Genomic DNA, 12822 nt, shown 5'->3' on the forward strand with positions numbered 1-12822 from the left:
AATTAAATACTTTAAACCTAGCATTCAATAGAACATGGACAATACTAATAGGACAAAATTATACTTCAATAAAGTTATTCCTGTGTACACAAGCTAAAATCTGAAAATTGACGCATACAACATTATGTTTTTGCCATAAGCATTTGCAATTCAAAAATTTTATACAAATATAATCTTCCATCAGACTGCAGTCTAATTAAATACGTAGTTTAAAGAGTTGGAAATGGGAAAAAAAATCAGATTTGGTACTATCTATATCTTGACTCATGACTCGCCCATCTGTATACGTTGGCTTGATCTCCATGTGTTCTGTGGCCTAGGTTCTGCCAAGGTTTAATGGGGAAGTGGAGCGGTGGCTGATTGGATGGCCAACTGAGAGGCAGTGCAGCCGACAGGGCATATATAGTGGCATACAAATATGGATAGCCTAGGTGTCTGTTCAGCTTGTTGACCACTGAGTATTTTGAAACAAATATTGTTATACTTGCCTGTATCATATGGTAGTAGTATATCAATTGTGGGAACATGTGGAGTTGTTTGCTAGCTTTTACTTGAGATTCATGTTATACTGGCATTCTTGGACAAATTGTCTATCATCAGGATTTGATATGTACTGTCTTCATGTTAATAACAGCCTGAAGAAAATAACATTAAGTTAAAGCCTCAGGTTAGTTTGTAGATATTGGCAATTTTCTTTTGAGTTGTGCAAGATAAGTTTACGTGACATGGTAGGTTAAAAAATTCAGTTCAACTAAATTCACAAAGTTGACGTCGGAAGTCACCTGATAGTCACCAGTTGTCCCTATTCTCCATTTGCAGTTGCTGCTGCCATCAGCTCGTTGACGCAGGTAAAATTGGGCATTAAAATGTGTAGTCTATCTCTTGCATTGAGGAATGTACCCATAAATCAGTTGGTTTTAAATATAAATCTTTGTAACTATTAGCTCATACCTGGTGATAATCCAAAACACATAGAATTTGAAAATCGACTTGGTGATTTGTTTTCCCTTTTGGATTGTTGAAGTAATTATCTTTGAATGGATCGCAACATTTATTCCGGATACCAAGATTATAAACCAGAATTCCAAGAAGATATCTCGAGTTCTGAACTATGACTTATTGCTATTTTTTTATTTCACAATAAAGTGTTTGAACAGAATATCTAAATTGCTCCGAAAGTATATTGAAGTAAACATCGTATAGAATTGCAAGTGTATGTGTACTTCTGATTTAATTTATATTATGTGTGTTCATTGCATGAGTTGTTGATTCTCATTTAAGAACCAAGATGATTTATTAATCACATATAGAAGAAGGAATTTATGTAATTTACAGGATTAAAATCTAATCAATATGTTTTATGCATAAGTGAAATAAACAAGGCTATGAAGCATTTAGTCAAACAGACAGACTGCATGCATCCCAAGAATCACAAGTGAGCACCAGCAAGACGATCTCCCCGATTCCCCTGTGGTCATCTCTGGTATGTCGAGTGCATCTCCCAATTTGTTACCAGCCCGGAATGTTGGCTAGCGCAACGTGGTTAGTGACTGACCTTTTCCACCAGCGGGAGATCGTGCTGGATACATAGAGGTGGAACCTAATCAAGTTGGTAAATCAGAGAGTGAGGATATACCTGGGTTTGGGTTGAATGATGCTAGCACGACAGTGGAGAGGTAGGCAGCGATAAGCAGCAGCACCTCCGCGCGGTTAGCGGGTGGCTCAGTCAGCGTTGGGGACTGCATCACCGAAGGCTTGCACGGAGAGTTGGCAGTGATGGTGATGTTGAAGACGGCGGGTTGGCCTGGGTAGGACAGCGCGGAGAAAAACGCTGGCGCGAAAAGTCGCGAATCTGCCCGAGATGATGCCCGCTCATAGGTTCTAGTTTTAGTTTTTACCGCGCTTGATGTAAGATGGGACGGTAGTGAATTTCAGGCACGTTTTTCCAGCCAGGATTCGTCTTGAAGAAATTATATTTATTTTTATATTTATGAATCTATACTATAAGAATCTAAATAATTAACATCGCATGTGTCCAAACATGTGATGTAATATTTTTTGTGTAAATTATTTTGGATCTAAACACGGCCTTAGCATATGTTAGGGTGTTATGGGCTAGATTGGGCCGTCTTGGGCTGAAATTGAGGTAGAAATTAGACCTATCTGCAATAGAATTCGGTATCCCCAATTATTTCAGTTACCAACACTTAAAACCGAATAAACCGACATTAACTGGTCATTAGAGATTCAAGATCGAAATTGTGACCGAAAAACTTCAATTTCCGTCAGTTCGGGTTCGGTCCAGTTATTAATAAACCCTAAATACTCCCTCCGTATCTGAAAAGAAATCCGTTTAGGACAGGAGTACGCATACCAAGGAGTGATTAATTAGGGTAGAGTTTTCCCTGTTTACCCCTATTAAATAGGGTCGCGGGAACTCCTAGACCACAAGCAAGTCCGGCTTCAAACTGGTTGGCATAAGGTGCTCAACGCAAGAGGTCGCGGGATCGACTTCTAGCGGCTTGTTTTTTGCTGGGGGTCCGTTTTTTTGCTCTTTCGCTGGATGGTGCTCGTGCACGCGCTGGGTTTTTTTATTTTTTGCTTGTTCGCTGTGCATGGTGCTCGTGCGCGTGCTGGGGGTCTTTTTTTTTCTCGTTCGCTACATGGTGCTCGTGCACGCTGGTGATCGTTTTTTTTTTGCTCGTTCGCGCGCTGGGGCTCGTGTTTTGTTCATGCGCGCGCTGGGGCAATGTTTTTTGCGCCGTTTTGTTTGTGCGCGCGCCGGCATTTTCTCTCTGCGACATTTTTCCCGCGGAGCCGGCCGCTCGGATGCCTGCGCTATTTAACAGACCACCACCGAGACTTGAGCTTACCATCCAGCACGAACAACACATTCCAGTGTACACACATGGATCTCAACATTCCTTTAGAGGAACAAGAAAACAGCAATGGTAGATTTGATCTCAACATTCCCATACTGGAAGATGGTGAAGACGTCAATGGTAATCCATTCTCTTATTAGTTTCCTTTTTGCATTTGATTTGTTTTGGTTTCCTTTCTCATGTCATTGTTTTTCTATAGGATTTGGCGCCCCTGTAATGCAAGATGGTGAAGACGACCTTGTACTGGAGGACGCTGAAGACGCCCTCGACGTCAACGCCCCTGTGCTGGAAGATGGTGAAGACGCCCCTGTAGTGGAGGACGTTGAAGACGGCCTCGACCAGAACGTGTTTGATCTAAACCTTCCACTAGATGAGTTCGGCGCGTTGGATTTTGATTTCGTTCAAAACAATCTTGGTAAGTAAAACAAGCCGTGCATGCAAGTAACTTTAGTGCTGCAAGTAACTCAATGTCTTTTTTTCATTTTGCAAGTAATAATAATGTGCTGCATGTAACAAGCCGTGCAAGTATCTTTAGTGCTGCAAGTAACTTTAGTGTTTTTGTTCATGTAGAACAAGCCGTGCAAGCTCCAGTTCAAGCAAACCGAAGAAATCTAGACATGTCAGATGAGCTTAGAAAGCAAGTTTACCAAGCTTTATTAGCTAGAAGCAAGAATGGGCATCTAGGCAAGAAAGATACAAGAATTGTTGCCGAGCATTTTGGGGTACACATTCAGATCGTCCAATGTTTGTGGAAGAGAGGTAAAACACAACTTGCAAATTTCATTCCGGTTGAGGTTAGCAGTAGAAAGAAGGGTAGATGTGGTCGTAAGGCAATCCCTGTTAATTTGGAAGCATTGCACAACATTCCTCTCAAGGATAGAATGACAATAGAAGATGTGTGTAGCCAACTTCACATGAGTAAATGGAAGATTCAAAGGTTACTGAAAAAAGGATTTATTAGGCGCCATTCTAGTAGCATAAAGCCATACCTCACTGATGCTAACAAAAAGGCTCGGTTGAAGTGGTGTGTTGATATGATTGACAAGGACATCCTTGATGACCCAAGATTTAGGGATTTGTTTGACATTGTGTTCATTGATGAAAAATGGTTTTACCTCTCTAAAAAATCAGAGAATTATTACTTGCTACCCGAAGAAGATGAACCCCATCGCACTTGTAAGAACAAAAATTACATCCCTAGGATCATGTTTTTGTGTGTTTGTACTCGGCCAAGGTTTAGGGATGGAGAGTGTATTTTTGATGGCAAGATTGGTTGTTTTCCACTAGTTACTTAAGAACCGGCTCAAAGAGGTAATGAGAGAACCGGCCTCGTTTTCCACAACGAGTGCGCACGATTACATGACTCACGGTCTTCATGAACAAGATGGCAGCGAGGACATAGGAAAGCGCCCGGCGGCAAGGAGTCCAGCGCGAGGAGCTCCTCCGACTCAGGCGCGTCGTCGAGCTCCAGCACGTTGAGCTCCGACTCCGGCGTGAACTCCATGGCCGGCTTGCCGGTGCTCTTCCCCTTGGCCGCGGCGGCTGCCTCGTCGGAGGAGGACGAGTAGCTCGCGAGCAGCTCCGGCGCGACGAGCTCTTCCGAGTCCGGTGCGACGAGCAGCTCCTCCGAGTCTGGCGAGACCAGCTCCTGCATCTCTTGCGTCGACGCCGCCATGCATGAACTCCTTAGAGATCGAGTAGCAGGTTGGCTCGTGTTGTGACCGGCTCGAGTAGGTGCAAGTGGAGGGGGGGGGCGTTTTGAATGGGAGCAGATGGGAAATGCTGCAGACGCACGCACACGGCGGACGGGAACCGAGGCGAGGACGAGTAGCAGGTTGGCTCATGTTGTGACCGGCTCGAGTAGGTGCAAGTGGGGGGGGGGGCGTTTTGAATGGGAGCAGATGGGAAATGCTGCGGACGCACGCCCGCAGCAGACGGACAGGAACTGAGGCGAGGACGGAAAACGTGGACGACTGCAGTTAAGGAAGGGCATTGGCGTCCAAAATCACGCATGCGTGGGTAAAACGTCGTTCTTTTCGCAATCGCGGCAACGGCTAGAACGGCGTTCTTTTCAGATACGGAGGGAGTATTTCATAGGCCCAATAGATCTCTCTAGAAAATCAGTAGCATAAGAAAAGCGTAGCATACATTTCCAAGCTCCAATCATAAATGACCGAAAAATAATTTACGAAACAATAGTTCAAATCAGAGTATGATATATGAAAAAAACCACATGTTCCAGTATCGTTTACTTCATAAACCATAAACATCTTATAACACCAAGACTCCAAGAGGGCTTTTTGGGGACCGGTTGGTGTCTCTCTAGGCTGGAGGCCTATATTCACGCGAGGGAACATCTGCCCAGCAAAATAGTTTGAAGCAAAGTTAGACGTGTATTTTCAAAAAAGAAAAGGCAAAGCATAGTCAACGTCGTGTGCCACATCAGAGTCATGTCAAACGTGATTCATGACTCATCATAATTTAAGCATGCCATTTCATCATACTCTAAGGCCCTATTTAGTTGGTGAAAATTTTTGTATTTTGGAACTGTAGCACTTTCGCTATTATTTGACAACTAATGTCCAATCATGGACTAATTAGGCTTAAAAGATTCGTCTCATCATTTACAGCTAAACTGTGCAATTAGTTATTTTTAAACTATATTTAATACTCCATGCATGTTCCAAAAATTCAATGTGACAGATAATCTTGAAAATTTTTGGGAACTAAACATGGCCTAAAGAGCAAAACCACATGTTGCCATGGAGGTAGGCACCAAAGGTACAATACAACCCCATAAATCCCAGCCAGACCCATCAGCTACATCCTGTGCTATACAAACCATGCATTCAGGCATATCATTCACATTCTTACTCGAACACAAGCAGATATATGACATCACAAAAACAGTAAACTTGGCTCCATACCATCCATAACTCATTCTGGAAACCAAACCAAGCCAAATTTTACCGTTTCATCTGTTTTTCATAAGCAGCATCCCTCGTCATAACATAATATTCAAGGACAAGCATGTTATGGTAATGGAACCATACTATGAGCCTGCAGTCCAGCGTGTCAGCCGCCACCACGACCAGCAGCAGAACATACCTGGTCCTCCACTTGCAACAAACAGCAGGGCATCTGAAGACCAAAACAAGAACATCACGGCACCTTTTTAAACACAAAATAGAAAACACTAGTCGGACCGCACAAATAATAAGAGTAAACAGAGCCAAACCAACAGAGAAAACTATAGCTTCTCAGCTTCCAGACAGGCAAATGAATACGGAAACCTGGATTAATTAGACCACAGTCACACAATCTTTGTATTGTCTCTCATAAAAAGGGGGAACAATATCCATAAGCAAGCAGATCAGTTTTCAAGTGGAACAATAAGAACAGTATCCATAACAACCATCTCTTTCAAAACCGCACCATAAAGCTGAGCGCCTTCCTTGGCGTTATGGCACTAGCAGGCCAGCCACCACCAGTGTTCTAAGCCTTCTGTCCAAAGGTAACCAAACCTGTCAGTAGATTTTGCCGAAACACCCCCAAACAATTTCATAATAATCATGTGATAGCAACCAACCACTAGCTGCCTTATAAAAAAGTTAGCAAAAAAATATATGCTGGAGACAACTCGAACACTTGGAAGTAGCAATCCATCTACGGCTTTGGTGCGCCATTATAAGCTGCAAAGAAAAAAAATAATAATACAGAAAAACCGTCAGTGCATAAAGTACAGATGTAAAAATAGCACTAAACAGAATAATGTCAATTCAATACAAGACAAGTGTTAGATAACATAAGTGTTCCAAGAGAGATCGGCTTGAAGTAACAAAATGAATATTTGTATATAGTGCCCGCATAACAGCAGCTAAATATTCAACCTATGGAAAATATGTATCAATATCATGCATACCTTATCAAGAAAAACCCTACATAGCCTTTCCATTAGCCACTCCGTAACTCAAATAACAGAATACTTTCCAGTTTGAGCAGATCCAGGAAGATTCAGAGCTTGGTTGGCACAATCCTCAAGAACACGTTTCAATTCTGCCTTCGCCTTCTTCACAGATGACTCTGTCGGGCCCTCAATAAACAGGTACAGCTTGCGCTCATTTGCACCAACAATTTTTCCTTGAGGAATATATGTTCCCCTTGTAGTGATAGCAGCACCAGTCCAGTCCTGAATAGGAGTCAATGTCTCTTTGTGAGTGATCTTCCAGCGAGCATTCTGTGGGAAATCGTTAATCTCAAGTTCAGCCTCATAGTGTTCTGGAACTGCATGAGCCTGTATCCTTGCCAGATTTTGTTGCAAGTTCATTGCAGCCTGAAGTGCACGAGCTGTGGCTTCATCATTTTGTTGGTTAGTTGCAGCAAGTAAAGGAATCAAGGGGACTGACGCAGTTCCTGGTACTTGCTGGTTAGCATTACTAGCAGCTTTGTTTGCAACCAAAGCAGCAGCAGCATGAGCATTGGCAATAGCTTGTGCTGCCAGGTCACCTCCCGCCTTACGCACCCCGCCTTCCTCATCAGAATCTGAATCAGACTTGTCTTCTTCGTATCCATATTCCCTTGCCTGAGCCTTCTTTGCAGTCTTTCTGGCTTCATCCTCTTCCTCATTAAACTTAAAACCACTACCACCGTAACCTGTGCCATGGGCCTGCTCTGTGCCCTGCTTCACCTTCACCATAAACCGATCAGCTAGGGCTTTCAGATCTTCCGGAACAGCTTGCTGCGAGAGCTCCAGGGCCTTAACAAGGTCTGGGGCATACCGCTCCTCTTCCTCAGAAATAAAAGTCACAGCAAAGCCCTTTCTTCCAGCACGCCCAGTTCGCCCAACACGATGAACATAGTCCTCATAATGGTTAGGGACATCATAATTGACAACCAGCTCAAGTTCTTTCACATCTAAACCCCTAGCTGCAACACTAGTAGCAATAAGCAAGCTGCAGACATTGCTCTTGAAATCAGCAATAGTTGATTCACGGTCAGTTTGATCTTTACCGCCATGAAGAGACAGACATGGATACCCATGCTGGAATAGGTCTTTGAGGAGAGAATCACATTTATCTTGTGAGTGAACAAAAACAAGAATTTTCCCCTTATCATACCATTCACCAAGCAACTCTAACAGCCTGAAGAACCTCTCATTGTCTGGTCGTACCTCAACCAGTTGTGTGATATCTTTGTTCACGACACTCCTCCCACCCACCTGAATTTCAACGGGCTTAGTTAGCACCTTGCGTGCCAGTATCTCCACCTGCCGTGGAAATGTGGCAGAGAAAAGTACTGTCTGCCTATCTGGCCGAGTGTTCTGAACAATCCGAGTAATCTGAGGCTCAAAACCCATATCAAACATTCTATCAGCTTCATCCATCACCAAGAAGGTAACTCGGCGAAGGTTGGTTATTTTTCCGCTGCTAGTGCAAAGGATATCAATCATCCTTCCCGGTGTACAAACAACAATTTCAGCACCCCTCTTCAATTCGCTAATCTGCTGTGCAACCCCTGAACCTCCATAGATTGCAACACAGTTGATGCCGAGCACCTTAGAGAACTTCTTAATGTCTGAATGTATCTGCACTACAAGCTCTCTGGTGGGAGCCATAATAAGCCCGATAGGGCCATCTCCAGGAACAACAGGCGGCTGGTCCTTGACATGCCTCAGCATCGGGAGAACAAACGCTAGAGTCTTGCCAGATCCAGTCTTTGCAATTCCTATACAATCACGTCCACTCATTATGATCGGCAGCGCTTGTGCTTGGATAGGCATTGGTTTTTCGAAACCAAGCTTCTTGATGGTGTCAAGGAGCTTGCTTGTCATCCCACTCTGCACCCATGTCTTTATTGGCTTGGGCACATCTTTCCCATGCACCTTGAGCTCCAACTCCTTCCTGTAGGCCACCACTTCCTCAGATGTCATCCTCGTAATGTCCTTCACCTCAATATAGAAATTCTTCCTGAATGGTTGGTAGTCAATCTTCGAATGGTCAACAATTGCTAGCTTCTCTGCCTTTGTCTTCTTGACACGCTTTATGAACTCCTCATCATCCTCATCCTCCTCTCCGGCCCCCTCATCGTCACCATCATCATAATCCGACTCTGAATCATCCCCTTGCATAATTCTCCCCACCGCTCTCCTTGGCCCCTTTTTATCCCCGTTACTAACAGCATCCTTTGCGCTCTTACCATTCTTATCATCCACACCTGCAGCAGGAGCGGTATCCACTACTGCCGCAGCACTCTCCAGCTTCGCAACCTCCGGCAGCACCATGGAGTTCATGAAGGCATCGAGCGGATCAATCTCATCCTCCTCCATACCAGCACCGCCATTGGCATCGCCACCCCCATTCGGCAAATCCACATCCATGTCACCAGATCCTCCATTCTCCACTGCCTTCTTGCCACCCTCATTATCCCCTTCCTCATCAGACTCCTCCCCATCCAAGGTCCACTTCTTGCCCTCCTTGGCGCCATCGGCCTCAGCCGTCGCCGCGGCGGATGCACCGCCAGCGCCACCCCCGTCCTGCTCCTGCTGCTGCTGCTCGCGGCGCTTCTCCTGCCACTCCTTGACGCGCCGGCGGCGGCGCTCCATCTCGTCATCCAGCCGCTGCTGCTCGGCCTCCATGTCCTCCTCCTTCTTCCGCTGCCGCCGCCGCTCCGCCTCCTCGTCGTCCACCGCCTCCTCCTCCCGGGGCGGCGCGGCCTCCGGCTCCGCATCGCGGTGGTGGTGGTGCGAGGACCGGCGGCGGCGCTTGCGGTCGCGGTCGCGGTCCTCCTCGTCCTCGCCGTCTGCGTCCCCGCGCCGCCTGGACGACCGGTCCCGCTCCTCGCGGTCTCTCTCCTCGCGCCGCCGCGCCCGCTCCTTCTCCTTCTCCTCCCGCGCCCGCTCCTTCTCCCGCTCCTCCCGCTCCCGCGCCTTGCGCTCCTCCCGCTCCCGCTCCTTTCGCTCCTCGCGATCCCGGTCCTTCTCCCGGTGGCGGTTGCGCTCGCGGTCCCGGTCGCCGTCCTCTCGGTGGTGCCGCGAGGACGAGCGCTCGCGCTCCCGGTCCCGGTCCTTGTCGCGGTGGTGACGGGAGGAGGAGCGCTCGCGCTCCCGGTCCTTGTCCTTGTCGCGGTGGTGGTGCTTGGAGCTGGAGCGCTCGTCGTCGCCGGAGCCCATGGCGGCGGTCGGCGAGCGCAAGGTTCGGGAGGCGGAAACCCTAGACCCGGATTTGGTGGTGGCGAGCTTCGTTTCGTGTGCTATTTTTTTCCCACTTGTCAAGGACGGACCTGGAATTTTGCTTAAAACGATTTATTTTAGCGATATTATAGCATCTCCAACAGTTTGGCAAATCGAGTTGACATTTTTGATTTTTGGCAAAAAAGTTAAAAATACTCCTCCAACAGTTTGGCAAAAGACTTGGCAATTTTTGGCAACTTGGGAAAAACCAGCCTCCAGCGCGTAAATATAATTTTCAAGAGGTGGAAGGGCATAAATATAATTTTATTTCTCTCTCAGGGTTCCTGATGTAAGTTAGATCTGGATTTGGCAAGTGAATTATGCCAAACTGTTGGAGATAAGCTCTTTTTTTACTTGGCATATCTTTTTAGAAGTTGGCAAAACACAAGATATGCCAAGTAAAATATGGCAAACTCTTGAAAATGCTCTTAATTCGGTCGTGGAAGCCGGCGTCGTGTTCGTTTAGCACGCCGAGTTCGGTCTGGAGTCTGTCAAAGTGAGGTAGAATAAGAGTTGTTTGGCATGCCTTCAGCTCCAGCTTGTGCCGAAACTCTACCCGTACGTAAAAACTATTTTTATGAATATTTTTGAAAACTAAATTAGCAAATCCTCGAGATTTATAAAGTCACTATAGTCGTCTCGTTGTCAGTGAGAATGCCCCATACCACTAAAAGCACAATGTGTTAAATCCTAGAATATCAACTAGGCAAATTCATCCCCCAACTTTCCACCAAGGGTCAAGTTGGTCCCTCAACTTCTAAATTGGCCAATCTAGCCCCTAAAATTTCGTTTTTAGGTCATATTCATCCCTTAACTTTTAAATAGGCCAATTTAGTCCTTCAAGTTTTATTTTTTGGCCAAAGTAATCCCTCAAATTCTTTTTTTATATTCGTTTCACTATTTTGAAGCACCATAATTTATGGGCAGCTTATATTAATGCTTTATATCTATTGTATCTATTTTGGGTTATGTGCTTAATCAATCTATTTATGCGCACGGTAAGTCACTAACTTTTTTTTGCTCAATTGTCCACTTTACTTATCTGGTTAGACCAATTATTTTTTAAGAAATATATTTCCAATTAAGTTCAAACTCGGTAATTTGCATGCTTATCCGCACTTCCGCAAGCTAACTATTTTTGGCAAACTTAATATGAATGCTTACTCTAGACTTACCATATAGTTAAAAAGAAGTAGCAGTCGATCTTTGTAACAAACATACACATAAAAGTATGCGGAAGATGTTAAACATATTTAGATATTTACAAAATAAGCTCCCGAGGGATGGACCTGATCCAAAAATAAAACTTGAGGGACTAGATTAACTATTTTGAAAGTTAAGGGACGAATTTGACATAAAAACAAAAATTGAAGGACTGGATTGGCCGATTTTAAAGTTGAGTGACTAACTTGACCCTTGGTGGAAAGTTGAGGAACCAGGATGTCTATTTTGCCTATCTACTACCATGGATATCGAACTTAGAACCTAAAATGCTACCGAGTCTTTTGTAACAACTAGGCTACAGGTCCTTTCGCGTCAACGTACATTTTCACCCTTCATATTACGTTAATATTAGGTTTGATCAATCCTAAGGTTTAGATTTTGATAACTTTTTTACATGTGTGCATATTGACTTAGGTTGCGTTATAGAACTCTGATATTTGAGGAAATGTGGATATATGTCTTTATATATTCCCTCTTATAAACTTTCATCTTCATGATGCTGCAAAAAACTAATTGTTATGGCCCCTATATCAACTTTGAAATTTTAAAGTACAAATAAGTAGCATAAATTTCTGTCATATACACTTGTGACATTTCTGTCGTTTTTGGCCAACCATTAGTTCATTATTCCACTACTAATACATGATACTTGTGACATAAATTTGATGTTATTAGATTCATATTATAAAATACCTCCTTACATATTGTTATCTTTTGAACCGGATGAATGTAAGATTGAGGGACTAATTTTGGGTCAAAGCCTTATAGAAAATTGGGGAAAACCTCTTTAAGTAGGCCGGGTAAAATACTTCTCCTCCGTTACTAAACGTGCAAGCCTTGTTACGTGTTCCAAAAAAAAAGAGTAATACTGTTGCAAATGACTATTGATATGGAGAACCAGCGTGTTAGCTTCAAAATTTGATGGCAGAATTTATTTTCAGCTCCATTGGAATTAGTAACTTGATTTTGAATCGCTCATGTTGGGACATGGGAACTCTCATAAGCTGCATAAGAGCATTGCTAATAATAGAGCCAAATATTTGGTTATAAACCAAGATACAAAACTTAAGCTATACATCAAGTAGTCCTTTTTTCAACTACAAAATATTATTTAAGGGCAAGGAAATGTTGGGCCTTTGGGCTGGCCTGCTGCTGAGAAGCAGCAACACAATATCTGGGCCTGGTGGACGAGCTTTGGCCGTTGGGCTTTGAGTTTACAGCAAATTAAGAAACGGCAACGTGTGTTGTGGTAGAAGAATTGGGCTTCCATTTCACATTACCACTGGGCCTCCGTTCATTATTATTGAATTGAGCCCAATCGAAATATAGTAGAAGTAGAACTAAAACCGCCCCACGCTGCACTGTGTCCAGGTCCAGACTGCACTGTTCTCTCCAGACATCATAGATGCATAAGGTCACATAACAGTGGTTTGCGTAGGTGATCACTCCTCACCGTTGATTAACTGTTGCTGTTAGTTTGCATTAAAA

At 44.3% G+C, this 12822-nt stretch overlaps 1 protein-coding gene and 1 long non-coding RNA gene across 12 annotated transcripts; both read right to left on the reverse strand.

Moving 5' to 3' along the window:
- Positions 1-1269: 1269 nt before the first annotated feature.
- On the reverse strand, positions 1270-1945 carry LOC120679222. Its single transcript, XR_005677051.1, has 2 exons — positions 1637-1945; positions 1270-1579 (listed from the first exon to the last, which is right to left on the reverse strand). It is a non-coding gene; the product is annotated as an uncharacterized LOC120679222 (long non-coding RNA).
- Positions 1946-4991: 3046 nt separating this feature from the next.
- On the reverse strand, positions 4992-10150 carry LOC120680229 (DEAD-box ATP-dependent RNA helicase 42-like). Of its 11 annotated transcripts, XR_005677554.1 has the most exons (6): positions 6805-10150; positions 6472-6574; positions 6318-6386; positions 6121-6175; positions 5936-6023; positions 5012-5239 (listed from the first exon to the last, which is right to left on the reverse strand). XR_005677554.1 is itself a non-coding variant. In XM_039961840.1 (2 exons), the coding sequence occupies exon 1, from the start codon at positions 10048-10050 to the stop codon at positions 6853-6855; it is 3198 nt and encodes a 1065-aa protein (XP_039817774.1). In that variant the 5' UTR covers positions 10051-10150; the 3' UTR covers positions 4996-6574; positions 6805-6852. The 11 variants fall into 11 exon arrangements, 1 of the variants encoding a protein (XP_039817774.1); XR_005677551.1 differs by having other exon boundaries at positions 6318-6574; XR_005677550.1 differs by having other exon boundaries at positions 6298-6574.
- Positions 10151-12822: the final 2672 nt, after the last annotated feature.

This window comes from Panicum virgatum, chromosome 6N (assembly GCF_016808335.1).
Source record: "Panicum virgatum strain AP13 chromosome 6N, P.virgatum_v5, whole genome shotgun sequence".
NCBI lineage: Eukaryota > Viridiplantae > Streptophyta > Magnoliopsida > Poales > Poaceae > Panicum > Panicum virgatum.